Below are 26,368 nucleotides of genomic sequence, written 5' to 3'. Positions count from 1 at the left end.
TTGCTCTATTGTTTTATCATATCAAGTACACCTCCGGCTCTCTATAAAGGTCCTCCTGGACCAGAATTAGACTCTAGGTCGGACCTTGGTCAGTCACATTGATAAATAATGAACTTTTCAGTAATTTCAGAACGCACATCTATGTAGGGTCTCGGTGAGATTCTTGTTCTTAAGTTCTAAGTTTATTGATTCTCACAAAACACACAAAGATGGTACATGAGGTACAAACATAATAATTACAAAAACAAATCAAAGTACTGAAGAACTGACGGGAGTTGATTTTGTCGATGTTAATTTATTTAAAAAATCAATGATATGTTATTTTGTATGACAAGTTCGTGTAGTTTCTAATTTGAATTACGCACATTTTTATAATATGAATTTTTGGACTTTTTCCGACAAGAATGTCGAGAAACCCCAATATGAATCATGTTAAATTATATTTAAAGATAAAATTAATTCAATCAAACTATGTATCAGTGATAGAAATATTTCTCGAAAATTGTATGGGTCCAAGCAATATTGAACTCTAGTCTCGTTTAACCAAACGCTCGGCTGACACCGTAAATCTCCGACAAAGATTTACGGAGACAGCCGAGCGTCGAGTTGAACGAGACTATATTGAACTCTGGCGTAGGAATACATACGACTACAAAAAATATTTAAATTGTTCGTACCATTTAAAATCTGACTATTTTCAAGGTATTTACATGTATAAATAAGTTTCCTTGAAAAAACAATGCTTAAGGATATATTACATCGAATTCATCAATTATTTTCAAGAACTAAATCTTGTCAGCGGTGATGATTTGTGCTGAGGTCCAAACACTGTTTCACTATCGGTTTGTCTGAGTAACTGCATAGGAGAGTTGATTAAAATCAACTCCCAATAATAACGTGGCGGCAGGGGAGGACGTACACATAAAGAAGAAGAGAAAAAGAGTGTAGATTACATCAATATATACACAAACATGAGCAGTGAGTGGTGAGAAAGTAGGGAGTATGTGTGAGTGGGGAGAGAGTGTGTATGTGCGTTGTTGGGGAGTGTGTGTGAATGGAGACAGAGTGGGGATGTGTGCAAGTGGCAAGAGATTAGGGTGAGTGTTGAGGGAGTGGAGAGTGTGAGTGGTGACAGAGTTTGGAATGGGTGTGAGTAGGGAAGTGTGTGAGTGGTAAAAATGGGTGTTGGAGTGTGGAGAGAGTAGGGAGTGTGAGTGAGAGACTTAGGAGGGTCTGTGAGTTGTAAGTGTGGGGAGAGTGTGTGTATGTGTGTGTGTGTGTTAAGAGAGAGTGGGGAGGTAGTGAGAGGGTATATGAGGGGTTAGAGAGAAGGGAGGGTGGGTAAGTGGTTAGAAGGAGTGGGGAGGGTTTGTGAGTGGAGAGCTTGTGCGAGTGGTAAGGTTGTGTGAGTGATGAGAGAGTGGTAAGGTTGTGTGAGTGATGAGAGAGTGGTAAGGTTGTGTGAGTGATGAGAGAGTGGTAAGGTTGTGTGAGTGATGAGAGAGTGGTAAGGTTGTGTGAGTGGCGAGAGAGTGGTAAGGTTGTGTGAGTGGCGAGAGAGTGGTAAGGTTGTGTGAGTGATGAGAGAGTGGTAAGGTTGTGTGAGTGGTGAGAGAGTGGTAAGGTTGTGTGAGTGATGAGAGAGTGGTAAGGTTGTGTGAGTGGTGAGAGAGTGGTAAGGTTGTGTGAGTGGTGAGAGAGTGGTAAGAGTGTGTGAGTGGTGAGAGAGTCGGAAGGTTGTGTGAGTGATGAGAGAGTGGTAAGGTTGTGTGAGTGATGAGAGAGTGGTAAGGTTGTGTGAGTGATGAGAGAGTGGTAAGAGTGTGTGAGTGATGAGAGAGTGGTAAGGTTGTGTGAGTGATGAGAGAGTGGTAAGGTTGTGTGAGTGATGAGAGAGTGGTAAGGTTGTGTGAGTGGTGAGAGAGTGGTAAGGTTGTGTGAGTGGCGAGAGAGTGGTAAGGTTGTGTGAGTGGCGAGAGAGTGGTAAGGTTGTGTGAGTGATGAGAGAGTGGTAAGGTTGTGTAAGTGATGAGAGAGTGGTAAGGTTGTGTGAGTGGCGAGAGAGTGGTAAGGTTGTGTGAGTGGCGAGAGAGTGGTAAGGTTGTGTGAGTGATGAGAGAGTGGTAAGGTTGTGTGAGTGATGAGAGAGTGGTAAGGTTGTGTGAGTGGTGAGAGAGTGGTAAGGTTGTGTGAGTGGCGAGAGAGTGGGAAGGTTGTGTGAGTGGTGAGAGAGTGGTAAGGTTGTGTGAGTGATGAGAGAGTGGTAAGGTTGTGTGAGTGGCGAGAGAGTGGTAAGGTTGTGTGAGTGGCGAGAGAGTGGTAAGGTTGTGTGAGTGATGAGAGAGTGGTAAGGTTGTGTGAGTGATGAGAGAGTGGTAAGGTTGTGTGAGTGGTGAGAGAGTGGTAAGGTTGTGTGAGTGATGAGAGAGTGGTAAGGTTGTGTAAGTGATGAGAGAGTGGTAAGGTTGTGTGAGTGGCGAGAGAGTGGTAAGGTTGTGTGAGTGGCGAGAGAGTGGTAAGGTTGTGTGAGTGATGAGAGAGTGGTAAGGTTGTGTGAGTGATGAGAGAGTGGTAAGGTTGTGTGAGTGGTGAGAGAGTGGTAAGGTTGTGTGAGTGGCGAGAGAGTGGGAAGGTTGTGTGAGTGGTGAGAGAGTGGTAAGGTTGTGTGAGTGATGAGAGAGTGGTAAGGTTGTGTGAGTGGCGAGAGAGTGGTAAGGTTGTGTGAGTGGTGAGAGAGTGGGAAGGTTGTGTGAGTGATGAGAGAGTGGTAAGGTTGTGTGAGTGATGAGAGAGTGGTAAGGTTGTGTGAGTGATGAGAGAGTGGTAAGGTTGTGTGAGTGATGAGAGAGTCGGAAGAGTGTGTGAGTGATGAGAGAGTGGTAAGGTTGTGTGAGTGATGAGAGAGTGGTAAGGTTGTGTGAGTGATGAGAGAGTGGGAAGAGTGTGTGAGTGATGAGAGAGTGGGAAGGTTGTGTGAGTGATGAGAGAGTGGTAAGGTTGTGTGAGTGATGAGAGAGTGGTAAGGTTGTGTGAGTGATGAGAGAGTGGTAAGGTTGTGTGAGTGATGAGAGAGTCGGAAGAGTGTGTGAGTGATGAGAGAGTGGTAAGGTTGTGTGAGTGATGAGAGAGTGGTAAGGTTGTGTGAGTGATGAGAGAGTGGTAAGGTTGTGTGAGTGGTGAGAGAGTGGTAAGGTTGTGTGAGTGGTGAGAGAGTGGTAAGAGTGTGTGAGTGATGAGAGAGTCGGAAGAGTGTGTGAGTGATGAGAGAGTGGTAAGGTTGTGTGAGTGATGAGAGAGTGGTAAGGTTGTGTGAGTGGTGAGAGAGTCGGAAGGTTGTGTGAGTGATGAGAGAGTGGTAAGGTTGTGTGAGTGATGAGAGAGTGGTAAGGTTGTGTGAGTGATGAGAGAGTGGGAAGAGTGTGTGAGTGATGAGAGAGTGGTAAGGTTGTGTGAGTGATGAGAGAGTGGGAAGAGTGTGTGAGTGATGAGAGAGTGGGAAGGTTGTGTGAGTGATGAGAGAGTGGTAAGGTTGTGTGAGTGGCGAGAGAGTGGGAAGAGTGTGTGAGTGATGAGAGAGTGGTAAGGTTGTGTGAGTGATGAGAGAGTGGTAAGGTTGTGTGAGTGGCGAGAGAGTGGTAAGGTTGTGTGAGTGATGAGAGAGTGGTAAGGTTGTGTGAGTGATGAGAGAGTGGGAAGAGTGTGTGAGTGATGAGAGAGTGGTAAGGTTGTGTGAGTGGTGAGAGAGTGGGAAGAGTGTGTGAGTGGTGAGCGAGAGTGGAGGGAGGGAGAGTGCAAGTGTTGTGGGAGAGTGAATATCTGAGAGGGATGGTGAGTAAATAGGGAGAGCAGAAGGTTATTGCAATTGTTGCTCATGTCAGCAATGTGGCCCTGAGGCCACTTTCATTTATCGCTGTATGAAAATTGGATATCTTAGTGTTTTTTTATCATTTGAAATACGTTTACTCGTTTTCTTTCAGTTTTGAGTTGAAAATCATGTATTTGAATAATCGGTGCTGATTCTGAATATTTAATGTATACCATGTTCCAGTAACTTGTATTAAACAGTAGACAAATCAATTTAAAATATAGTTCGGATGTGTTCTTAATTTTTCAGTTGGTGGGTTTTTTAAATGGCGCCATTTATATAACGTACATACAAAGAAGGTAAATATTCTTTCTGATTGCTTTCTTTTCACAAGTGATATATTTTTTTCTTTTCAATAAACGATTATTTAATCGAAATCATTTTTTTTCCTTTTTTGTTGTGACGCGTCAGCTTTACTTTATAAAAGACAGGAGAAAAAATTGATATTTCTTAATATCGCATTCACTATAAAACGATGGTTCCCAAGCAAAACTAAACAAAGAAGCTATATCTTTAATAAAATCAACAATATTGTAGGACAGATTTCTAGAATCTGAATAGGAGTCTTAGACGATGGATTATGATGATGTCATTCAAGAACTGGGATCGTTCGGAAAATTCCAAAGACGTATCCTGTTTTTCATATCGATACCTTTGCTTCTGACAGGATTTGGAGCTCCGGCAACGAGTTTTATATTAGTTAACCAGCCTCACAGGTAGTGAAAATTCTTCATTTTTGACAAATTGTATCAGTTTTAGCTCTCCGATACAAAGTCCGGGGGGGGGGGGGCTTATGCTATACCCCCCAGTGTCTGTGTTGGCGTCCGGACCTGGTTAAAAATTCTGAAGCAGGTCGTTTATCTAACTTATTACTTGCCCTACCTTTACCAAACTTGTATGGATGATACATCTGGGCCTAGCTTTAGACTGAAAGACTTGAATGCTGAATTTGGGCCATGAGTTTCAGATGCTGGAGGAGGTTAAGGTTTTTGGAGCTGGTTTAGTAATTTGGAGAATGTGCCCTTTGATGGTAAAATCTCAGTTACTATTTGTTCAAAAATCACTATGCTCGCATGGATGGTGCGTCGTATGATGCATACACAATTGACAGGATTGAATGCTAAACCTGAGCCATAGGTCTTGGATGCTGGCGAAGGCGTAGGTTTTTAGAGCTGGTTATAGTTATGGGAGCAGGTGATTCTCCAATTGAAGCAGTATGAGCTGAAATTTTTTTCATCTGCAAAATTTCTATAAAATCCAGGTAATAATTGTTCAAAGTTTTTAAAGTATTGAAATATTTCTGTCTGTTCATTTTAAAATGAACTGAAATTGGTAAACCATTTATAAATTATCGAGTAAGTTATGATGTGTTCCGTTAGGAAAGTCCCTTTGACCTCGTAATACCATGGTGATCGTAGGCGGGCAAAGATCTTGTAGTTTTCAGCACGTGTAAATTAATGTCAATCAAAATCCACGTGGTACAAATAAACGATAAAAGATTAGTCCGGTCTGTACGACCCTCAAATTTCCGAAAGCTCATAATTACATTAATTAGGTATGTGAAAGGGATTTTGATGTACTTCAACTGTCACTATCAACGTTATTTCTTATTTTCTAACGATACAATGGATATTTCAGGTGTACTGTCTCTTCAACACCTTTGATCTCTAAATTCAACTTTGAAAAAATGACCCCTGGGTAAATTTTCAGCCCGGACCAAAACTCTTCGTTACACCGGTAATTGTAATGTTTGATATTGCTTAATTTTTTATCATAAAGGTGTAAAATTCCATCTTACGAGAATGACACGTATGCCATACAGTCTGCTAGTCATCAGGAGATAATAAACAGAACAATTCCTAGAACATCCGAGGGATCATATGCAGAATGTACCGTCATAGTTAATGGAACAGAGCAGAAGTGTTCTAAGTGGGTTTACGATCAATCACAATTTATTCGAACTGTAACCTCAGATGTAAGTTGTTCGGAATAAATATCTTACCATATTTCTACCCTTTTTTCAAATGCAGATATTTTTAACTGAAACGAACTTTTTTTATGATCATATGTTTTTTGGGGTTTTTTTTTCGTAATATGGGGATGCAAATATTTTTACAGTTTAACCTTGTATGTGACAATACTATCATCCGATCTCATCTTAAAACAACATACTTATTTGGATTTATGGCAGCTTCTATGGTATCTCAGTTATCTGATATGTAAGTTACGTAATGTTTATATTAATGTTTGACTTGTAATCGTACAAATACCATATAATAACTTCATTTTATTCTGAACGGTTGTTGCGTAACAAATTCCAACAATTTTTCTCCAGTTGACTATTCCTTTATCTTTCAGTTTCGGACGACGACCCATGCTTCTGGGTCTCTACACGTTGAATGTCATTGTTGTCTTCTCCATCCCGTTCTCCATCAGCGTTCCTATGTTTGCTGCTTTGAGGTTTTTTGAGGGACTGTGTAATTTGGCCAGTTATCAAGTTGCATTTGTTATGGGTAAAACTCGTCACTTATTCTTTGATTTTTTAAAATAAAAATACTGTTTGGGAAAATCTTACGTTTGCCAACCTATTTAGAGAAATTCGGAAACGAAACTAAACTCCATAAAAACTCCATTCTTAGATTATAACCAAATTAAAATAAATATAGTAAAATTCATTTAAACAAACTATCCATAGTCTGATGCAAACGCCTATCACAACTCTCCCTTTAAAAGAGGCCTGATCAATTAAAAATGTAAAAATGTACTATAAATGTTTATAATAATGTCAAAATATTGATTATCCTTTGTGTTTGATTTTAAATTTTTGAATTTGATAAATACTTACGGTATATTTATTCAGATATTTTAATAACTGGTTGATAACAAAATAATTTTCAAAAAGCGTCCTTTTATTTCAAAGAACTTATTTTCACTAATCTTGACTGATATAGCTTCACATAATGGTATCGTACGTTAATGACTTGAAACAACTTATTTCTTAAAGCTTACACTTAGATTATTTAACTTAGGACTTACATGTAACTAATAAAAAATTTAAGAGTTTAAAGATAGATTATTTCAATATTTTACGGTGGAGAATATCGTATACAATTAATTATATAGATTCGTTTTCAATATTTCTTAAAAAGCAATCGATAAATATAACATTTACGTAAACAATAAGGATAAAATCGTTCAGATGTTTATTTAAAAGTATCATATAATATCTGACTGATTTATCACTCCTGAGAAATGATTCTTTCAAAACATTCACTGTTACAAAAAGTCCCAACCGCTCGTCTATTTTTCCTTAAATTAATTGTTTTCATGTTTTTTTTTTTATCTTTTATTTTTTATTTTTGTAGTTTAAACTCCAAAGTTCTCATTGTTGATAAGGTAACAGTGATTTATCTTTTCTCAACAGTTATAGAACTAGTTGGTCCTGTGCCAAGGGTTTATGTCGCCAACTGGTCGTTGATAGCATGGTGCTTTGGCTTGTTTCTCTTTACTCTTCTTGTTTACTGTGAAAGGAACTGGTTTTATCTAATGCTGTGGCTTGCCATACCAACAATCCCACCATTAGTACTCTGGATGTGAGAGCTTTTACCATCATCATTCTTTTGTATTGTAATACACAAACAAATGCATCGTCAGTTGGGTGTCTTTTTTACAATGATGCAAGATTACATATGACAGCAAAATGTCTCTATGCATAATTTTACTTAATTTTAAAATTACGAAATAAAATTGGAAAGGTCCTGAAGGTTTCGCAAAAAAGGCGTATGCCCGTCCTAACTCTACGCCCAGCGTAAATCAGGACTTACTTCTTTTTGGACTATAGCTTCTGCGGTATGAATTTAAGAAACTTAAGACATTCAGTGGTTAAATATCTGCATATATAGGTAACCTATGGATTTCAATATGTATCTGTATTTCAAAGCCCTGGTGTGATCACAGAGTCTCCAAGATGGTTGCTGGCCAGAGGAAGAACTACAGAAGCTTCTAAAATACTGACAAAAATGGCCAGGGCGAACAACGCGCAGAAGAAATTTGACGCCAGTAAAATAAAAAAGGAACCGGATCCCGGAATACGCGTCATCCTACGTGAATTATTTCATTCAAAACTCCTCCTTAAAAGACTAGCAATCATCACCAGCAACTGGTAAGACATATTTTTCCTGTTCTATTTTGATTAAACAACGGCACTGTATTATATCTCAGTACACCGGAAAAAAACTTCCATGTTAACTGCTTTTATGTGTAGAAAAGTTATTTTAACATAGTTCAAGTTACGTTTAGTTTATTCGAATAATGTTAGAACATCGTTTGGCACACTGACAGTATGTACTTTTGATAGGTTTGTAGTGTCTTTTATATACTACGGATTAACAACAAATGTCGGTTCTTTGGGCGGTAATATGTACGAGAACTTTGCACTATTGGTTTTGATGGAACTGGCCGGAACTAGTGTGATTTTTTTCTTAAACATTACTGGAAGAAGACCGGTGCATTTGGTATCCATATTTGGCTGCTGTATTGCATCGATAGGATCTATCATGTTGATTCAATTTGCAGAGCACTGTGAGTCAAACTGCATTATATTCAATATATCATCTCCGTTTAGTTTTGTTGTCTGATTTTTTTAACTTTCAGATTCATCAGATTTTTGCAATTTTAAAAATTCTTAACGAGGTAAAAATTGAATATTTAATGAGACGGAAGAGAAAAAACAACCCTAATATCAAAAAGTTAATTTTTCAGCTTTGTATTGGCTTCACATCTTGGTAGCTTTGGTTTCGAGGTTTGGTATTTCCGCGCTTTTCGCCGTTCTCTACGTGTACACGGGTGAACTGTTTCCCACTGTCGTAAGAAGTATTATCATTGGAACAGTTAACATGGGAGCTAGGGTCGGGTCCATGATCTCCCCTTATTTATACGACATAGTACGTAATGTTCGTATGCATTGTCATTGTCATAAAATACACTGTATATAATATTTCAGTGATTAGTAAAATACTGCTTCTGAAGCTTTATGTTCATTTTTCAAACAAACAATTTTTAATTAAGACGATTTTATTTGATTTATGGGCAATACGATGCTGGTCATGACTATATGTGTTATTCGCCAGACTGATGGAAAGCTGGGTAAGATGCTGCCCCTGATTGTGTACGCGGTCCTGACTATCACTGTAGGACTGGTGTCCCTCAGACTGCCAGAGACAAACAAACGGAAACTGACTGAAACCGTGGAAGAGGCGGGGCAAGGGTAAGCTATTTTATTCTATGTAAGATGAGTGTTAATTAGACTATATGAGAGATGTTTAGCAGTATGTTTATATTAAAACATATGTTTTTAAACTCGTACGGTTTGGGTAACAGGCAAAGCCTGTATAAACCATCTCCCTAATATATAAAAGTAAAATAAATGTATTGATTGCCCATACACTACTTGCTTTTGTGTACCACTAGTAATGTTTCGTATATTTCGTAGGATTGTTTACACTAGATTAAATTTAATCAAAGATCAAAGTACTTTTTCCTTTTATATATATATATATATATATATATATATATATATATATATATATATATATATATATATATATATATATATATATATATATATATATATATATTTATTTATTTATTGCAAACTTTAAAGGAATGAATCTCAAGAAGTAATGCAAGACGAGGAACATTTAGTTTCAACGCCCTTAACCCATAGTCATGCACGAAAATCATTGCAGGATAAAGAATGTGAATGATGTATTCGTTTGTTGTTTTTTTTGTTTTTGTTTTTTGTTTTTGCTTATAATATCATAAATTGTATTTTTGTTTATCTTTTATTTTACAGTAACGTCGTATTTTCATTTGACAGTTTTTGAAATATAAAATTTATCTGTGTACAACGCAGTTTGGATCTGCGAACGAAAAAAGAGTGTTGTGTTTTAAGCAATTTAAATAAGATTAATAATTTTTGACAATTTGAAAACTATTACAAGGTTTGTTTCTTCACAACTCTACATTCTCATAGCTAGAATTATGCTTAATATGACCAAACTAAACATGTAAGTCAATTTACTGAACGATTGTTATAGGTCTCAAATCGACAGTTGGAAAGAAAAAATATACTATACTATACTATAGTATTTCTATATCTTTACATTTGATATAACTTGGTAAATGGATTTTGTATGTATCACATGTATTACATTTAAGCAGAATATTTTTTCTCATTATTTTCTTATCTTCAATTTATGTCTGCGATGTTTAGCTACTAGTTCACTAGAGCCTTACCAAAAACTGGAATCTTGCGAATAAACTTCTTGTCATGTGATATTTGTTTATGTACCATGTGGTTTTCGGTGAACGCCTGTATTGATTCCGATGTTTTTATATAACAATAAATTGTAGAATACTATTAAACACAAAATTATTTATTTGACTAAATTTTGCCACGAACTATACTTATACTGATGCATTTTTAATGTAACACACTTGAAATACGAAGATCGCGGTACACATAGAGACTGAATTACTTATTCCGTTTGTTTTCATTTCTGGTAATACTAATCATGTCTCATGCCTAGGTTTCTGAACTTGAAGTTAACGTCACGTGTTTGCAAAAAAATCAAACTTCTGTTAAAAAGAATTCCATTGACGTTTAGTTTTTGCACATCTTGTTATAAAAACAACTATTTGTCTCATTTATAGTAATATAAGAGTAATAGAATCATTCATTATGACGAGTGTGGGATAGTGAAATTCCACCGAGGGGACAAGATTCACGGTCTAGGATGAGGCTCTGCCGAGTCCTAGACTGTGAACCTTGGTCCGGAGGTGGAATTTCGCCATGCCACACGAGTATATAATGAGTGATTATTTTTCTCGCATTATCTTATATAATGAAGCGCGCGCACTGCCGCTTGGCGTCATAATGCAGCATTCAATTCATGCAACATGTATTCGTCTTTATTGAAAGTGCTTGATGTTTTGTGTGTTTGAATTCATGTTTGTAACAGAGATAGAAGAAAGAATTAACACGAATAAGAAGAGAATGTTGCAACATAGAATTAAGCAAACAATGAAGGATCAAAGAGAATCAAAGTGAAATTAGATAAGCATGAATATGAAAACAATAAAGTGACATGCAAGTGTAAATGTAAAGAAGAATAAAGAAGTAAGCATAATAAGAATAAAAGCAAGATACATAGAATTTTGGCGGTAATTCCCTTCCATAATAATGCGAGAAAAAAACGTCTGTTGCGCTAATCAGGACATCGAACTTGGAAATGCTTAAAGATTTGACCTACTTAATCTTACTCTTACCGCGACCCGATAAGTTGAAACTAGGGATTCATCGTTAAAACATGGATTATGACGATGTCATCCAAGAGTTGGGATCATTTGGTAAATTTCAAAGACGTGTGTTGTTCCTGATGTCTATACCATTGCTTCTAACTGGGTTTGGAGCTCCGGCAACGAGTTTTATATTAGGCAAAATTCCGCACAGGTATCTCTTTCTCATTTAACATAAACACCTTCTCATTTGCATTTAATTCTTTTCCTACCGGGCTGCGCATCTTTGTTTTTCTTTCTTTCTTTTTTTTTTTACAATCTCGGTTAATTATGTTTAATATGATTACATGATTTATCAAAAATCTCAATTAAATGAATAACCTTATTTTGCAATTGGATACCAGTATTTCCAACACCAAACTTTTCTTGCGTCGATTCAATTCCTCGTTCATGCAATTCCGCTTAGATTTTTTTAACTTATTACTAAAATATTCACATCCCTGCATGTGAGAGAATAATTTATCTGCTGTCTTTGCATTTACTTTCGAAAACTTTATAAAACCAGCAATGAATTTCTCTCGAATGATGTATTGTTCATTTAACATGGTCTATATAGCAAACCTAGGGTCAGCTATTTTGAATTGCAATGCATTAAGAATAACCTTTACTCAGAATGAAAAAAAAAATCCTTAGATGATAATGAAAAATAATCGACTCTGTAATAAATGTCTATAAACCTTTGATTGTAGTGTTATTTTTTAAATTTCAAATAAGTAGGACAATAACCTACTTTTTCAGTGAATGACCATTAATTTTGAACATCAAAAAATAAACAAATTTACGCAAAGTATTAAGTTTTCAGTGACAACTCAACCCCTGAGTAAAAATTGTTGAAAGTTTAGAGGTGACAATAAAATACATGTAAACACGTCAAAAAAGATATGAGTCTTCTTTAATTTCAAGAATATATATTTAGCTCACCTGAACCGAAAGTTCAAGTGAGCTTTTCTGATTACCGGTCGCCCGTTGTCCGTCCGTCTGTCTGTCCGTCTGTGAACTTTTCACCATTTGACTTCTACTCAAAAACAACAGGGCCATTTTTAACTAAACTTGGTACAAAGCATCCTTATCAATATGTGAAGGGGATTCTAAATTGTTAAAATGAAGGACGTAACCCTTTTTAAAAGGGGGATAATTGCGAAACACTGAGTATAGGGTGCGTGTCTTTAAATATCTTCTTCTCAAGAACCCCTGCACCAGAAATACCAATATATAAACAAAAGCTTGTATATATAGTGAAGATTCTAAATTGTAAAAAGCATGACCCCAGGACTAAAACTTGGGGCACAGACAGGGTTTAAAGTTTAACATATATACAGTTTGTGAGATAACCATGCAAGGGTCCTTAAATAGTGAAAATTCTAAATTGTAAAAGCCGTTACCCCGGACGAACACTGGAGCCCCAGAAGGGGTTCAAAGTTTAACATAGAAGTATATTGAGAAAAATGTTTAAATATCTTCCTCACAAGAACTACATTGCTACCATTTGTGAGATAACTACACAAACATTCTTAAAAAGTGTAGATTCTTAATTGTTAAAGCCAACCCCCAGACATTACTAGGGCCCCAGAAAGGGGTTGAAAGTTTATAATAGAAATAGCATATGCTATGAAAGGTGAGCGATGTGGCCCATGGGCCTCTTGTTAATTTTTTAATTAATTTTTTTGAAAACTCTTTATCAAATTCATTGAAAGGGGTATCATATTATTTCATTAAATTAATGGCTAATTGTAGCACAAATGAAATTGAAAAGTATTACTGGAATTTTTATGGAAGTAATGCATTACATTACAATTACCTGTAAATTGAAAAATGAGTGCATTTCAAATTACTTGCATTACTTTCAAAAACACGAAATGATTACAATCCATTACCACTGCACATAGCCATTACCCAAGGTCTGTATATTAGTATATTAGAAGTATGCATGTGTACAGAATCAAATAAACGTGAGTTAAATTGCATGGAGTAGGTCAAACTATTTATAGCCTCTATTGAGCACTGGTGCTTATCAGAGACATGCATTCCGGAACAGACCCAGTCTCAGTTATATGTTAAAATATGAGTAAAGATAATGCTTGCTTCTGTGATCTGTTCATTAGTTTCGTAAACTGTGATTTTTCTATGACACCTTAGTCACTTAGGTGGCTATTGCAGTTGATGTTCCCCGTTGTCGTGCGTTAACAGTTTTGCATTTTTAACTTCTTCTTGAAAACTTACAAGGCCAATTGTTACCATTTTTTAATGTGAAGCATTTCTATGGTAAGAGTAATCTCAATTGTGAAGTTCATGGGAGGGGGATGGGCACAGACGGGGCAAAAAAAATATGCAAAAAAAGCCAAATTTTCAAAAATCTTCTCTTCTCCTACACATGTTAGGAAAAAACTAAATGCATGGTTATAATGTCAATGAAACCCTCTACCAAAATTTGTGAAATTCATGGCCCCTGGATCAGGGGTTCATGCTATTGGTTTGGGCCACTAGAATGAAAAAAGTCCAGATTTTCTATTCTTAAACGCCCCCTCTACCGATTCCGGTTTCAATACACAACCGAAAAAGAAAGTTTACGGGGATTTTGCATTGCAAACAATATTAAGTACCCGGATGATAATGTTAAAATATTATTCGAGGTGTCCCGAGTATTTCCAAATGGAAAAAGATTATAGACTATAGAAATACATGTAATTATACTTTAAAGATGTAAAATTCCATCTTACGAGAATGACACGTATGCTGTACACTCTGCTAGTCATCAGGAGATTATAAACAGAACAATTCCTAGAACACCCGAGGGATCATATGCAGAATGCACCATCATAGTTAATGGAACAGAGCAGAAGTGTTCTGAATGGATTTATGACCAATCACAGTACATTCGAACTGTGACGTCAGATGTGAGTACAAAATTATATTAAATTATTTTATAGATGTAAATGAACCCTTGAGGTTAAAGAGACTTAGACACGATTTAAGATAAAAGTAAGTAACATTATTAACAGAAGAAAGCAACATTTAACTACAACAAATACCAATAAAATAGATATGTAAACAATAACAAGGCTCGAGCTTTGTTTACAAAACAAAGAATTCCAAATTCTGTATCTTGCTTATATCTCAATATTTGACTTTCAAATGACAAAACATTAAAAATACGCATAATAACCATTCTTGTTTTAATATTTTGAACTCTAATCGTGTCAAAGTCCCTTTAAAGTATACTTTTTTATGCTGTAAATAAAACTTTGAGAAATTTCGGAAGTGTGCCAGAACAGTATCGTCCTGTTCATATTTTTTTTAAAGGTTTGTGAACGAAAATGAGATCTTTACGGCAAACCAGTTTGTCATTATCGCAAAATGAACATAAGAAAAAAGTTGTTACATTTTTGTAACAACTTTTTTCGTATGTTCATTTTGTTCATGTATACATATAATGTATTTACATTGAGAAATATTAAATTGTCCTTTGCTTTTGCTAATAACTTTTCTAATCAAGGTTTGTCTGGCATTTGTCGTTGTTGTCATTGTTTGCAACAATAACTTTTAAGTACCTTCGGTAGAACATTGTCGCTAAGGTGAGCGAAATGGCTCATGTTATCTTTTAGTTTAACCTTGTGTGCGACAATATTTTCCTTCGTTCCCATCTCAAAACATCCTATTTGTTTGGATTTCTGGTGGCATCAGTGGTATCACAATTATCTGACATGTAAGTTCAATGTTCACGAGATATTACAAACTTGAATAATTTTAGTTGATAATTTTGCCCATCTTTTAAATGAAAACCGACATTTTTTAATCAAATGAACCTCAAATTATTCCAATTAAACCCTGGTGTATTGATAATTCCTTGAATCAAACGAAGTTTGAAGAAGCTCATGATACTTATATAAATATGATATTCAAGTGAACACCAATCAGTTATATTAAATTTATTTCCTCGATGAACCCAATGGATCACAAAACCAACAATAAAACAATGAAATGGCATATCTTAATATCCCAGTGTTCTTCTTTTAAATCCTTCTAAACATCAGTTATATACCCAATGCACTCTAGATATGGACCTATGTGTACATGTTATCAAATAAAATCCCAATAAACTACACTAAGGACGAATTGACACTAATATACTCACTTCCTGATTTTCAGGGATATGACTTCAATTTATTCTCTCTCTCTCTCTCTCTCTCTCTCTCTCTCTCTCTCTCTCATATACATTCATGTATCTTTATTTCTTTCAGCTTCGGACGTAGACCTATGCTGCTTGGTCTGTGCACATTGAGTGTTGTGGTTGTCTTTTCCATCCCGTTCTCCGTCAGTATCCCTATGTTTGCAGCTTTGAGATTTTTTGAAGGGCTGTGTGCAATGGCTTTCTACCAGGTTGCATTTGTAATAGGTAGAACGAGTTTTCTGCAATGTTTCAGTCACTGTTAAATTACAATCATCGTTGCAATTCTAATTACATCAACAGGAAAGAACCCTTGGTTTAATTTAATTTGTTATTTGATAGTTTATCGTTCTGTACTTCAATTCACACAGTAATAGAACTGGTCGGACCGGTAGACAGGGTCTTCGCCGCCAACCTATCTAAGATTCTGTGGTGCTTTGGAGAATTTCTTTTAATTCTACTGGTCTATTTTGAGAGAAATTGGTTTTATTTGATGTTGTGGCTTGCCATACCAACTATTCCACCTCTTGTATTTTGGATGTAAGTCTCTTTTCTTTCTTTTTTATACTAGTAAACAGTCTACAAATACATTATTGATGCTGAAGTCATCACTGTTGTTCATTTGAGTTTTGAATTTTTCATTATCCAATAATGTTTAAGGCTACTTGGTGTATTGGCGTATAAAATATGTACCTTATTTGTGTTCAAATCAAGACACAAAAAATCTGGTGGAGACAATTGGAAGACATGTAGAGAAAAGAAACTTTTGGCTATCACCTTATCAGATCGATATCAAATTGAATCATTTTATTATTACATGCCAATTAATGTGCGTTCTTTGCAAATTAAAATCAAAGTACTGAAGAACTGATGGGAGTTGATTTTATCGATTATTGTTTATTTAAAATCAATGATATGTTATTTTGCATGGCAAGTACTTTCCTATATGTATTTGAATTACGCACATTTTTTATAATATGAATTCTCCCATGCACAGGAATTTCGTGAAAACCCAAAATGAATCATGTTGTATATAATAATATTCAAAGATCTATTCCATCAAACTACGTATCAGTAATCGGAATAGTTATGAGAAATTGTTTGGATCGAAGCAATATTGAACTCTAGTCTCGTTCAACCAGACTCTTAGCTGTATCCGTTAATCACCGACAAGCAAGAGAGAATCGCTGCTTGTCGGAGATTTACAGAGACAGCCGAGCGTCTGGTTGAACGAGCTCTGGCGTAGGAATATATAAAATGTACGACTTCAAAAATTATCTAAATTGTTTGTATCATTTAAAAGCTGACTATTTACAAGGAATCTATAAATAAGTTTCCTTGAAAAACAATGCTTAAGAACTCAGTAGGTCCTACATCGAATTTATCGATTAGAACTAAATGATGTCAGCGGTGTTGATTTGTGCTTAGGTCCAAACACTGTTTCACTTTCGGTTTGCCTGAGTAACTGCATAGGAGAGTTGATTAAGATCAACTCCCAAGAAGCATATAAATTTGCAAATATTTTTTCTTTGAAATGATAATAAAGTATACCATCTTATTGTCAGCGTTGAATTGACCAAAATTAAGTTATTTTGTTTGTTTGTATTGTATTGACATTTTGTGGCATCTTTGTTGTTTATAAGCCCTGGTGTGATCATAGAGTCTCCAAGATGGCTGCTGGCTAGAGGAAAGATAGCTAAAGCTGCTCAAATACTGACAAAAATAGCCAGGACAAACAACGTGCAGAAGGAATTTGACGCCAGTAAAATAAAAAAGGAACCGGATCCCGGAATACGCGTCATACTACGTGAATTATTCCATTCAAAACTCCTACTTAAAAGACTGGCAATCATCACCAGCAACTGGTAATACAAAATGTATGAGTTGTCAAATTTAATTTTGAATATTGTACACAGGTACAAACAAAACGTCTCTGAGGATGAAAGCAATTGTTTGTTTTTCACTGTGATCTGAAAGAAGAAACATGCGAGTCAAATTAACGAAAGGTCTTTAAATCCGATCTCAAGATATCTTTTGACCATAAATAAGATCTTAAGAAGAATCTTGTGACTGCTTTATACTAAACAATTTGTTAATTAAATAATGTGTTTTTTTCAATCGGCGGCATATTTTATTTTAGTCAAATGTTATATCATAGCACATGGATCCTACTTGATTTGCATTTGGTTCCTAGCTTGAGGATCATGAAGCAATTTTTGACTTGAGTAAAAATTTGTACACTGTTAATCACATTGACAAAAAATTAAAGTGCTCTTAAAGATGTCTTGACATAACGTTGTTAGTTACAAATTTTAAAGGTTACCAGTATAATATAATAAATATTCATTATACGACTGACTAAAATGTTGACCTGAGTCTAAATTTGCTTTATTGTGACGATGCCTATTTACTAGACATGGCTTACAATTTTGTTTTAAACAATGTTTTACACAAAAATGATAAGACTTTGATTTTATATGTAGTTATGGACTTGGTTCTACCTTAATTAAATCATTAACCTCTCAATTTATGATTTATTTTACAGATATATATGTAATGTTAACAAGAAGATACTTTTGATAGATACAATACCGGTATATTCACAGGTTTGTGGTCTCCTTCATTTATTACGGGTTGACAATGAATGTTGATTCGCTTGGCGGGAATTTGTACGAGAACTTTGCACTCTTGGTGCTAGTCGAGCTGGCCGGATACTGTGTTGTCTTCTTTCTTAACTTCACCGGACGACGACCTGTACACTTGATGTCCATATTTGGTTGTGGTATTGCATCTATAGTGTCCGTCCTGCTAATTCAATTTTCAGAACAATGTACGTAACCATATTCAAACATTCAATCTCTATACTGTAGTGACCTCCATTTGTTTTAAAAGTTATTTTGTATATTTTATAAACTGTTCAGTCTCTCTCTCTCTCTCTCTCTCTCTCTCTCTCTCTCTCTCTCTCTCTCTCTCTCTCTCTCTCTCTCACACAATACATTCACATTCATACTAAACTTATTATTTTTTAATTCACAGCTCTTTACTGGCTTCACATATTGGTAGCTTTGGTTTCGAGGTTTGGAATTTCCGCGCTTTTCGCCGTTCTCTACGTGTACACGGGCGAATTGTTCCCTACAGTCATCAGAAGTATTGTGATGGGGACCGTCAGCATCGGAGCCAGAACCGGATCTATGATTTCTCCTTATTTGTACGACATTGTAAGTAAGACATTATATTCGTGGATCTCGTTGATTCTTCTCGTTTACCATTATGTACATCGACAGTGAACTGTGCAATAGATAACCGTCACTCCGACCATACAGGCATTAATATAAGGCATGCAATGATAACCCCACCAACAAGTGAAAAATAAAATCTACAAACATTGGCCTTCATGTGTTTAAATTATGCCAAATTATACAAAGTATATTGTTTATATATACCACAGTTTATTGATAAGAAAGCTTATTTACTGTTTTCTTAACCAAAACAAAATATCCTGTTCTAAAGATACGTTCGTTTTGCTTACAAAATTTCCAAAAAGTAACTATTTCATGACTTATCGCTTGTGTCCGTTAACAGACTAAGGGAAAGCTGGGTAAGATGCTGCCCCTGATTGTGTACGCGGTCCTGACTATCACTGTAGGACTGGTGTCCCTCAGACTGCCAGAGACAAACAAACGGAAACTGACTGAAACCGTGGAAGAGGCAGGGTAAAGGTTAACACAGTTATCTATGTATTAATTTAAGTAAAAACTATTACATTCGCAATTGGAAAACGTAGCTTACCTGATAAATACGGTTTCACAATTTGAGAACTATATTTGACAATCTGATACATATAGTTTACTCTTTGTAATAGTATAATTTACAATTCTTAACGGTAATTTAACGAATGTTTAAATATGTTAATTTATATTTATCAGAAAAATATTGTGTTAATATTTACAGACAGATAAACTCGAACTAGCATTCGTAAACAATAGTTAAATATGGATTACAGATAACAATTATAGTTTACAAATTGTTAACTATAGTTAGCAGTTCATTTTAAATATATTAATATATTTACAACATACGGATAAGTTGCTATTTCATAGGATCGCTTATTTTTTGTATGCAGAATATGATTTAAATTACAATGCAAATTATTTTACTTACATCAGTATAATATGGTAGAACTGCCATGATGGTTGTTGAAATTGTATAGACATGGAATCTTTAAGTTACTGCTTGATGTATCAATTTATCAAACATATAAATATAAACGTAAACAAAACATTTCGCATGATATACTGCAATAATAATAACAAATCTTAATTTTCCCGTTCAATCAATAAAAAGAAAATATTTATTTGGTATTTGTGTTATCTAATGCTTTTTCTCACCACGCAGCCTCACGGTGGACATCAGAACCAGTGAAGAGTTAGACCTAGATCGGGTACCGGCTGAGTAACTGGAGGTTGCCTGTCTGTAGCTCTAAGATACCGTGATATATCTGCTCTTTGTGTTGTTCAATCAATAAACGCATTTTCAAAATCTCGTTGTCTGCGTGGCATGTATACATGTGTGCCAGTTTGTTTTTTTTGTTAGCTCATCTGAACTGAAAGCTCAAGTACGCTATTCTGATCACATTTTGTCTGTCGTCTCTGTCTGTCTGACCCTCTGTAAACTTTTCACATTTTCAACATTTTCTCCATTACCACTGGGCCAAATTCAACCAAACTGAAGACAAAGCTTCCTTAGGCAAAGGGGATTTAAAGTTGTGAAAATTAGGGATCACGCTCTTTTACGAAGGGAGATAATGGGGGAATTATTGAAAATTTTGGAAGAAATTTTCAAAAATCTTCTCAAGAACTATTAGGCCAGGAAAGCTGAAAGCATCCTCAGAAAGTGCAGATTCAAAGTGGTGAAAATCATAACCCCTGGGCCACAACGGGGGGTCGAGTTTTCACATAGGAATATATAGAGTAAATATTTAAAAATCTCAGAAATTAATCAGCTAGGAAAGCTGAAATTTATGTGGAAGCATCCTCAAGTAGTGTTCAATGTTGTGAAAATCATGACCCTCGGGGGTAGGGTGGGGCCACAATGGGGGTCGAATTTTTACTTAGGAATATATAAAGTTAAATCTTTAAAATGTTCTTAAGAACCATTTGGCAAGAAAAGCTGAAACTCATATAAAAGCATCTTCAGGTAGTGTAGCTTCAAAGTTGCGAAAATCATAACTCCTGGGGGTAGGATGGGTCCACAACGGAGGTCGAATTTTCACATAGGAATATATAGAGTAAAAATTTAGAAGTTTTCTTCTCAGAAGCCAATTGGCAAGGAAAGCTGAAATTTGTGTTGAAGCATCCTCAAGTAGAGTAGATTCAAAGTTGTGAAAATCATGACCCTCAGAGGTAGGATTGGGCCACAATAGGGGGTCAGATTTTTACATAAGAATAGAATTTATATAGAAAAGTCTTTAAAAATCTTCTTCTCAGAAACCAATTAGCCAGGAAAGCTGAAACTTGTTTGTGTGAAAGCATCGTCAGGTAGTGAAGATTCAAGTTTGTTCAAATCATGATCCCCGGGGTTAGGATGGGGTCACAACGAGGGGATAAATTTTTATATAGGCATATATAGAGAAAATCTTTTTAAAAATGTTCTTTTCAAAACCCATTAGGCCAGGAAAGCCCAAATTAGCGTGGAAGCATCCTCAGATAGTATAGATGAATCAAGGGGGGCAAGTTTTTTTCCTGTTAGAAAAGGGACTAATCATAATAAAAATAAGAATATCCAGGGGGAAATGGATTTTTATTTATACAAGATCTACATGTATTGTACTACATTGTCCAGATAGTTTGTATTATAACTTCATTAAGGTGGAATAACACATCATCACAAAATGGCTGACCTCTGATCGAAACGACATTTCGTTTTATTAAAAGGATTTTATCGACGATAACATGTCACTTACTCCATAGCCTAGTGGATAAAGTGTCGGGCTTATGATCTTATGAACTTTTTAGATATTCATTTTTTATCCCCAAATTGTAAATTTTCACTTATTTGACACATGTACAGTTTATTTATGATTAAATCTTTGATAATCAAATAATTTAATGTTAATTTGATCGACTTTTTCCAGGTGTGTCATTCTACCTTTAGCTGATTTCTTCATACCTATTGTTCCTCGGGTGAGCGATGTGGCCATGTTTGTGTTTACATTTGTGTAATAAACACAATTTTATTATTTAGAAAAAATCCATAAAACTTGATCTTCCATTGTCTTGAATTGTTATAAAGGCAGTGTTTACGAATAAATATCCTCTGCAGATAAGCTGAATGGCTAATGTTATCAACATTGAATCAACTGGCTTCACAGTCTAAAAGCTGAACTTGTACAATCGCTCCTCTGCGTTAAGATAGAACGTATCGTAGAGAGCGGCTCTAAAAGTCTAATTTTACATGTTATTAGATTGCTGGCTTCTTTGCGTATCTTCTCAGTTAATATTTTATTCCTGATGATGTGGACAACCAAAGTCTCACAGGAGACGATTTTGTTGTTTCTTTTAGTTAATGTGCTTATGTACGTTAACTATAATTTAGTGAATTTTACTTAATTTTTATAATTAATTTATTAATTAGTTTAAAAAAAGATGTTAATATAAACAATAAAATGCTTTCTATGATGATCCATGCGGGTAATGAATGTAGCGATCATTGCAGAAAAAAATTACATAACCCGCTTATGTATTTTTTCTGCAATGGTCGCTACCTTCATATCTCGAATGATTCATCAAAGAAAGCATTTTATTGTGTAAGTATAATGATGAATAAAGTTTGCATTTTGGTTTTTATATGCCACAGGCGCATGATGCCGATTGAAAATGATTTTTATTAGCGGCAGTAGATAAAATAATGTTATCCAGCTGATGCGACGGGTTTAAATAAAGATGGCAGCGATGTGTACCTTGTGTATTATTAGGTAGACGGATTTTATTTTTTAATCAGTTGCATGTGCTATATGCCTAGAATTTTTTGTCTGGAACATAATACTGAACATTTCAGCAGTTTTTCTGAAATAGGTTTTACACGTTTTCGTTGACGTCGCAGAGTTGTGTTGCAAAAAATTGATAAAAAAAAAGTTGATATTAATGAAACAATATTTAATTCACAAAACCCTGATGTTTGTGGGTCATTTCTCTTGCCTTGACAATATTGCACACATGTAAGTTGATAAAACGATTCAGTTTGTAAAAGTTCTTCCTTATATTTATCTTTGTAAAAATAGGCCTTCGGTGTCCTTGCAATTTCTGTCTGCCCCCTTGAAATCAATGCAACGAATCTGTGACAAAAAAACTAGTTTTACTTGATTTCACGAAGAATCCCTCCGCCTTTCAAAGGAGTATTGCATATTAAATGTTATTCCATAAATAACTTGCTTTGTATAACATTGAAAATACATTTAAATTACATTTCTTTATTGTCCATTATCTAAAATACCGTAAAACAACAATCAACAACGTAAACTCCCATTTGCTAAGAATGTACTGAGGGTGATTCTGCCTGCGACGGTTGTTGAAAATGAGAGATAAAAAACAACATGTAAGTTGTATGACCCCTACATCACCAACATTTTGAAATTACTGAACTAAGTTCTCAACTCAAATTCATGAAAGACGAGTGCGTAATTCTGAGGTAATTTGATTCTCTCAGTTAGATGAGGAGATCCCGATTTCCCCAACATTCGTAATATGACGAGGCAACATGAATAATTACTGTATACTTAACCATTTTATGGTTGTTAGTTTTTAAACAAATTAACTATATATTGTGAAATTCAATACTCTAGTGCAACCAGCAATTCTCTGGAGGTTACTAGCATGCACCAAACACCAAACGACAGCGAGCACCTAAATTAGGGATTCTTTTAACTCCTAACACCCTTTGTGCCTTATATTTTTTCTCAAATTATTTTTGATGATTGTGATGATTACATGTATTGGGTTGTTTGTTTTACTTTTCAAGGGGGGGGGGTGCAACTACAATATTTGTTTTCCATCATTAAAAAATTATTCAAAAATATTCCATTCATACCATTGTCGTTCTGTTTAGTTAAGCCATCCGAAACCAAACTTTTCCAAAACAAATTCACTTAAACAATAAAATGCTTTCTTTGGTGATTCATTCGGGATATGAAGGTAGCGACATTGCAGGAAAAATACATAACCCGCGTTAGCAGGTTATGTAAATTTTTCCTGCAATGATCGCTAGCTTCATAACCCGCATGAATCATCAAAGAAAACATTTTATTGTTTATATTAACATCTTTCTTTAACTAATTAATAAACTGATTATGAAAAGTTAGTAAAATTCACTAAATTACTGTTAATGTACAAAAGTTCGTTAGCTAAAAGAAACAGCCAAATCGTCTCCTGCCAGACTTTGAGTCTGGCATCGTCATGATTATTTCGTGCAGTCCGGGATTTTACCAAGGTCGCTGTAGGTTCAAACCAATCGATAAACAGGGCGTGTCAATTTCAGTCCTGTCACTTTCAGCCGCTGGAGATTCGACCAATCGATAAATTGGGCGTGTAGATTTCAGTCTGGCGGTTTCTGTAGAGCTATGAATTAACTATAAGTTTCCGTAAGAAATAGAGGAAATTATGCTTGGTAGATGTAAATATAATGCTTTTAACAGCGCTACCCGTACAATAGATTACAATGCTTTTCTGCTGCGCGTTCAGTATGAAATAATCAAAGCTCGTGATATTCTGGTGGGTTTTTATCTACTTATATTTGCAATAGCATCAGAAGCAAGTTTTTCTCTTCAAGATATATCAATTGTAATAATTGTATTTTATAAATAATAATGATTTTAATCTTGAAGTGTGACCCTTGGTACTGATTTTCAAAATGTTCACCTGAAAATCGTATACATACAACTTTTATATTTTTGCCAGTTTATTACTGTAACGTACTGAATTGTTACAGAACAATTTTAAATCCATTGATCAATTCATTTCATTAAAATTACACTGAATTTGTCTTCGACTGTACGCAGAGCTACATATTCAATTTGTTTACTCGCTTCGACGAACAGCGCTACCCAAAACTGTACACTTCCGCTCCTACACTGTGCACCAGTAAAAATGACAAAGCTTGGAGTGATGACCCACTGCCTAAAGTCCATTTTTAAATAGTGGATACAAAGCTGTCCATTCTTAAAAATAATGAACAGACACACAAGTTACATGTAAACTCTTAACTCAGTGGATTGCTATAGGTAAGTTGGAAACAAAAATACGACACTTAATTTGCAAATAAAGAAACATTTTAATGGCCCAGATAACGCGATACAGCAGAAACAACAACTTCGAAAAACTAATATATTGTCAAATATCGTATTTATGTACTCCATTTCTCAGAATCACGAATCAAAAATCAATCCAGGTAATCACAATAGTTACTTGTTACCACAAATAACACCAGGTAATCACATCAGTTACTTGTTACCACAAATAACACCAGGAAATCACAATAGTTACTTGTTACCACAAATAACACTAGATATGAGTACACGGGCCGCCATCAGTTTTTTCTATTACAGAATAGACAGTTTTTGGCTTATATCCTTTACACTAATATTAAATTAACATTCTACTTAACCAGTACGCTTCTGCGCTCCTGTTTTTTTTTCTGATCAATTTTTACATATACTTGGCGGAATGTATGACAAGGCCAAATACGGAGAAGTGCGTTTTCATTTTTAAAAATCTATATATCAATTTGCAACCGTTTTAACCTAATGAACATATTACATCTTTTGAAATTATTAAAGAAGAAAGTACATATATTCAACACAAAATTGATTACAGACAAGGATATGGTGAATCGCAAAGAACAGTCAATATTTTTTGTGCAAAATCACCAATTAAAAGTATCGACTGACGTGTTCAACTATTCTTAGGATGTAGCTGAATTATTCAAAGACTTAGAGTGTTCATGTTTACCAACTAGATTACTTAACATATCCAATCATTAGATTACTTAACATATCTAATAATAACAGAACAACGGATTTTTTCATTAATATTTATAAAACATAAACAACATGTTTGTTATGATGCACATAAATAATTCTGACCATTGAAGATACAAATATTTATAACTTTAAAAAAACGACAAAAGATGCCATACCACTGTAACAGAAGTAAAAACCAACAGCAGATTAAAGTCCTCTTTACATTTCTACAATTGAAACTCTGTATATTTATGTTCAGTGTAGTTATTTGTACGACAGAAAATGCTTTAAAAAAACATTAAAAGCCGGTCAATCAAACTTATGACAAAAGCAATTTATATACCATCCAATGTACACTGCAATGGTGGTTTACTGCCCATGAAATTGAATATCTTCTTGTTTACTGAGAATGACAAAATGGAATAGTGATGGTGAAAACTGAGGTATATATATATATATATGTATCCATAAACTGAAATTGCCCTTGGAACAAGAAATGAGCTGATTGTGCAATTCCTTCCAAAAGAAAAAGAGAAAGGGCATTATCCTGAAGCAGTGAAAATTTGAATTACAATGGCAAACTCTAATTATAAAAAATATCATAGTTATATTACAAAATTTCCAAATCAAATTTTTGTAATGAAAGCAATACCTGCTGACTAACTTGTTCATTGGGAGTAGGGAGTTAAGGGGGTAACCTTTATTTAAAAATCCAGTTCATGATTGTCTTCAAATTAGGCATACCATGACATCCACTATGACAATATCTAATCATACATGTTATTTTGCTTTTTCCCATGCTTTAACATTCTTACACTAGTAAAACAAACAATAAACAAAACAAAAAAACCTACGGAATGAAAATTTGTAGGAAACTATTATAGATCGGGGGGTTTTATATAAAAAAGAATAACAAAAAAAAGTGAAAATTGCTTGCACTACAAAAATGACTGAGCAGATTGGTGAG

The 26,368-nt window shown here is 35.0% G+C and overlaps 1 protein-coding gene across 2 annotated transcripts; it reads left to right on the top strand.

Annotated features, from left to right (window-relative positions):
• The first annotated feature begins 3,740 nt into the window (after positions 1 to 3,740).
• Positions 3,741 to 19,928, top strand: LOC105318777 (organic cation transporter protein). 2 transcript variants are annotated; one of them, XM_066073182.1, is made up of 19 exons: positions 3,741 to 4,164; positions 4,403 to 4,581; positions 5,645 to 5,840; positions 5,984 to 6,084; positions 6,224 to 6,378; positions 7,290 to 7,458; positions 7,806 to 8,027; positions 8,223 to 8,446; positions 8,627 to 8,808; positions 8,995 to 9,131; positions 13,923 to 14,118; positions 14,827 to 14,927; positions 15,463 to 15,617; positions 15,761 to 15,929; positions 17,033 to 17,254; positions 17,996 to 18,219; positions 18,426 to 18,607; positions 18,972 to 19,102; positions 19,785 to 19,928. In XM_066073182.1, exons 2-19 carry the CDS (start codon positions 4,439 to 4,441, stop codon positions 19,843 to 19,845), a joined length of 2,970 nt encoding a protein of 989 aa, XP_065929254.1. In that variant the 5' UTR covers positions 3,741 to 4,164; positions 4,403 to 4,438; the 3' UTR covers positions 19,846 to 19,928. The 2 variants fall into 2 exon arrangements, with proteins under 2 accessions (XP_065929254.1, XP_065929255.1); XM_066073183.1 differs by having other exon boundaries at positions 3,742 to 4,164; positions 18,972 to 19,108.
• Positions 19,929 to 26,368: the final 6,440 nt, after the last annotated feature.

This window comes from Magallana gigas, chromosome 10 (assembly GCF_963853765.1).
Source record: "Magallana gigas chromosome 10, xbMagGiga1.1, whole genome shotgun sequence".
Classification (NCBI taxonomy): Eukaryota; Metazoa; Mollusca; class Bivalvia; order Ostreida; family Ostreidae; genus Magallana; species Magallana gigas.
This window is presented reverse-complemented; position numbering and strand designations above follow the sequence as displayed.